The sequence below is a fragment of the Protobothrops mucrosquamatus genome, unplaced genomic scaffold, assembly GCF_001527695.2.
Source record: "Protobothrops mucrosquamatus isolate PMUCROS unplaced genomic scaffold, P.Mucros_1.0 scaffold_57, whole genome shotgun sequence".
Classification (NCBI taxonomy): domain Eukaryota; kingdom Metazoa; phylum Chordata; class Lepidosauria; order Squamata; family Viperidae; genus Protobothrops; species Protobothrops mucrosquamatus.
The window spans coordinates 478,937-483,925 of NW_015386133.1; the positions used below are offsets into that span (position 1 = coordinate 478,937).

The window sequence follows — 4,989 nt, forward strand, 5'->3', positions numbered from 1 at the left end:
TGTCAACCATGTTCCTTCAAGGTTTTTCTTCTTTTTTAGGAACTCAGAAACTCGAGAGTGTTGCGCTCAGCAAGATGAATTTTGAATCTTTTTTGCGAAATCTTCTTCTGATTCGTCAGTACAGGGCTGAAGTATATAAAAATAAGGCAGGAAATAAATCCATCAAAGAGACTGAATGGTATTTGGCCTACAAGGTACGTGATCATTGTGTTCAGAAATATATATTATTCTGTATATAGATCTGTAAGTACTTTTCAGTCTTTCACTGGCAATTAAATTTAAAACTTGTGCAATTGCAGATGTTTCTATTAGGGCAGCTCAGTCTAATGTTATATTATATAGATCTGGTGAAATAAAACTCCTGTGGATTACATCTATAGGTTGCCAGCTTGAGGAAAATTGCACTAAGGGAATGTTCAATTATTTAATTGCTAGAGGTACTTTTTTACGTGTTGGCAATGTTATTTCAGAATATTATTCCAAATAAAAATAATAAACTACTCCAAATAAAATAATATTTATTCATGCATTCTATTTAACACATGGCAAAGAAGCCAGATTAAAAAAAATCAATTGCATAGCTTTTTTGTTGTGTTGAAAATTATTTGTATAAAGAGCTAGCTATTTGTTCATGAGACCCACCCTTCAGCAACCTTAAGAAGAGACTGGACAGCCATTTGTCTGAAATGGTGTAGGGTTTCCTGCCTGAGCAGGGGGTTGGACTAGATGACCTCCAAGGTCCCTTCCAACTTTATTATTATTATTATTATTATTATTATTATTATTATTATTATTATTATTATTATTATTATTATTATTATTATTATTATTATTATTATTATAATATTATCAGGTTCAGCCCAAATATAGGTTTATGAGAACCAAGCTTGGAATATTGCTATACTTATTTATTTAATGGCATAAAAATGTGCTGTTAATATTGTAATGCAATAAAATAGTAGTAAAATCAAAATATGTTTAAAGCAGTCAAGAGTAATATTAAAACAATTTAAAAATCTACAATTTGATCTTATTGCATAATAAAACAATAGCCCTGGAACTTACTCAATAATTCTCAGAAAAATTTCCTATTGGGATGCTCCTAGAAAAGGGGCCTATTTTGTATACCCATTTGTCTAAGTTCACTTTATTACTCTAAGATGTGCAGCATGAAAGATTCTCTGTTGAGGAACATAGATTTCTCCAACCCCGGTTCCCTATAGATGTGTTGGATGTAATACCCATAATTCATTGGATATACTAAATAAAGGTTATGGAAGTTATCTAATACATCTAGAAACACTAAATTAGAAATTTGGAACAGGTTCTGGATTTCAAGTTATTTTTCTAGTTCTTGGCTGTACAAAGCATCTAAGTTCCAATCTAGATACTTCATTATGAAATGTAATATGAATAACTGATAGAGTCAGGAGTTTATTATGCTGGTGAAAAATCAAGCTGTTTGCTTTTATCTATAAGATTAACTGGCCTAAGGAGATGGAAGTCTGTATGGAAATCAGTTCATGGGAAGTAGTTAATAACATTGGCCAAAAAAACATGCCTGATTAATTTTTAGTTTGTTTTTTCTGCATGTCTAAGAATTCAGGCGCTGTATATAAATATTTATAATTGTATATTTTATTTCATCAGAATCATAAATAAGGAACCTGAAACCTTGTAAATATTCCACATATACTATCCCATAATGTTATCTTATGGTGTGACTCATTGGGTTGATCGGTATTTCTTAGCTGAGCCAAAAACTTACAGCCCAAATTCTGACTGCTAATTGAATGGTGAAAATTAGAAAAAAATGAGCAATTTTACTCATATTCAGCCCATTACTCCATTCTTTCCTAAGAGGAAATAAATTGATAACATTCTGGCTTTATCAGAGTCCGCAAGTAGCAGCTGAAGGACTCTTCTAACAATTACGTTTTTTCCCTGTAGGAAAGAAATGGGGAGATATTGGCCACAACTGATACTGTGTTTCCCCGAAAATAAGACCTATCCCGAAAATATGCCCTAACATGATTTTGGGGGGTGGGCCTAATATAAAGTCTACCCCCAAAATAAGCCCCAGCTATAGTGGGATTGTCAGCCAGATGAGGGGTGTGGCCAGCTGACGTCGCTTGCCCCTGTGTGGGGAGGAAGATTTCTTCACCTGCACTTACCTTTTCTCCCCAAGTAATTGCCGCTTGGCTCTTTAAGGGACTGCAGAAGGGGCTGAAAGGGAAGAAATTGCCTCCTCAGCCGTCCAATCTTCCCTAGATTGATTTCAGTAGCTGCAGCCANTGCCTGCCTGCAGGGCCACTCACCGCCTCCAGGGCCTGCCACAGATTGCCCAGGCAGCCCAGCAGCGCTATGGCAGTCATGCCCTCTGCCCGCATCCTGCAGCATCCACTGTGCATGATGGGGTGTGAGGGCAGAGTCTTGTCTATGCTGCCTGGCTGCCATGTCCTTGGCTGCGCTGCTCCACGTGGGCCATGCTCAGGGGCGACTCTCCTTCAGGGGGGCTGCTGGAAAGGAGGGGGTCACGGGGGGAGGTGAGGCTGGGGCAACGGCACGTGTGCCCAAAGAGAGGGCTCCGAGTGCCGCCTCTGGCACCCGTGCCATAGATTCGCCACCACTGGTCTAAACTATGCTTTTCATATATAATATAACCTTATATTTTTCCACTATTGCTCCATCTTTTTTCCCTTTTTAGATTAGATCAATTAAAGACAAACAAAAAGTAACTATACAGAATAATATTTTGACTAGAAAGGCTAGGCTGGAAGCCAATTGTTTAGGAGTCCTTGTACTTTCAACTATAGGGACTTCATATTCTAAAAGCTTCTAGTCAGATTTCATTATTTATGGAAAATGAATCAGTTTCCCCACACAGTGGATTTAATATAAACACAGAATAAAATAAGGCTGTATGAAAAGGGACAAAATCAAGTTTCTGTATCAGCCCGTTCGACTATCTCAAATCAAATTTATTTATTAGGTTACCCCACCTTTTTTTTGTACAACTTAGTTTGGGAAGTCAGTGGCTTGTTTTTCCCACAACAGCCCTCTTAGGCTGAGAGAGAGGGTCTGAATCAAAGATACTGGTACTTAGCTGACTTCTGTGCCTAAGGGAGGATGTGAACACCTGGTCTCATGGCTTCTAATCCAGCACTTTAAGCAGAACAGCCTTTTTACAGTCAATATTCTCATCTATGTCTAAGTCTTTCTTAGTTCCATATCAGATGAAACTTTTGTTGACTTTTGCATATCAAACTTTTATCAAAGAAAGAGTAAAACAGAATGTATGTGTGTTGTCCCCAAAACTGGGTCTTAGCTTGGTGTCAAGCCAATTGATCACCAAACACAAGGTGTGAAACAAAACAAGACTTTTATTTTAGTATCAAGATATAAAGGGCCTTGGCTTTGAAAGCTACCAAGACCCTGATTACAGCTTTACAGCAGTTTTTATAATCAAAGGTGATTCACATACACCCTTTGCCGGCAATACACCCCTTTACCCTCCCCCCTGTTATATGCATAACATATAATATTGATTGGTTACCTGGATTGCAGCCCCCCTAAAGCTTTCTCGCTTGCTATGCAAAATAGCTAAATGTCACGTCACCTGTTGCCCATCTCAGGTCATGGGAATCTTGCAAAGCTTCTAGTTTCCTGTTCCAGCTATGTGGGTTAAGTGGTTTCTGATGGGTGAATCTGTCTTGCTTCATTGCCCCTGCAACCCCCCCACCCCAGCTCCCCTTACAATGCTATCAGGTATGTCAACAGTTAGCAAGCTTGGACTGCAAATCCCCTAGTGAGCAGAAAGGAAAAGTTTTTTAATTGTCTAAGTGAATGTTTCTCTCACAATTCATCTTCCTCACTCTCATGTCCATTACACCCACACCTGAGTCCTATCTCTACATATGATCCTTCTTCTGATCCACAGGGCCTCATCTGCACATATATTCTTTCATTTAATCCTTCATTCTCCATCTGTACGTATATTCTTTCATCTGGCCCTTCATATGTTCTTTCTGGATATTTGGCATTCCTTCAGATAAAAATTTTAGTGCATTGGGAATATTTCAAATAATACTAAACACTGCAAAATAAGTATAGAAAAGCCTGCAACACATGTGAAAAATAAAATAAGAACAGTTAACTTGATTAGATTTGTATTGACTGAATAGGGAAACAAGGAATTATAATGATTAGAGAGGAGAAACCTATTCAGGTTTATCCCTAATTAGTTAATTGTTCCTAATGAGTATTATCAGATGCATAGAATAAATGAATAATTAAATTACAAATTAATATATAGTTTAAATTCTAGTTAATTTGAGAGACTGCTTGTCTTCCATAATGTCTCTCATAATGTCAAGCCTGTTCTGTGCATTCCAAAAGATGGCTTGCTTCAGGTCCTGTGAATTAAGCAATACTATCTAGTGCAGGAGTGTCAAACTGCCGGCCTGCAGGCTGGATGCGTCACCAGGAAACTGCGCCCACCCCATTGCCGGCAATGGGAAAAAAGCTCCGATACGTCGTGTGATGTCGCGAGTTTGACATGTCTGATCTAGTGGAACAAAGGAAATAGACCTTTTCTGTTCCAGTTTCTGCCCTTTGGAACAGCATTCCTTCATATGGCCCCATCTTGTCCAACTGAGTTGTAATCTGACATTCTGTAGTGTAATTTAAGTATGTTTAGCAGGGATTGTTTCTGTTTTTACTGTACTTCCCAATCAGAAACAATAGCATTTAATAATTATTTTAACCAAATTGTAACTTCTAATTGTAATTGTCAACCATGTTCCTTCAAGGTTTTTCTTCTTTTTTAGGAACTCAGAAACTCGAGAGTGTTGCGCTCAGCAAGATGAATTTTGAATCTTTTTTGCGAAATCTTCTTCTGATTCGTCAGTACAGGGCTGAAGTATATAAAAATAAGGCAGGAAATAAATCCATCAAAGAGACTGAATGGTATTTGGCCTACAAGGTACG

At 37.9% G+C, this 4,989-nt stretch overlaps 1 protein-coding gene across 1 annotated transcript in view; it reads left to right on the top strand.

Annotated features, from left to right (window-relative positions):
• MSH2 (mutS homolog 2) overlaps positions 1-4,989 on the top strand; it is an 83,707-nt gene that overhangs the window by 3,398 nt on the left and 75,320 nt on the right. Inside the window, exons 2-5 of the mRNA XM_015812066.1 lie at positions 40-194; positions 2,708-2,734; positions 3,393-3,471; positions 4,830-4,984. Of these exons, the coding sequence (XP_015667552.1) occupies positions 40-194; positions 2,708-2,734; positions 3,393-3,471; positions 4,830-4,984 (416 nt within the window). The remainder of the gene's footprint in view (positions 1-39; positions 195-2,707; positions 2,735-3,392; positions 3,472-4,829; positions 4,985-4,989) is intronic.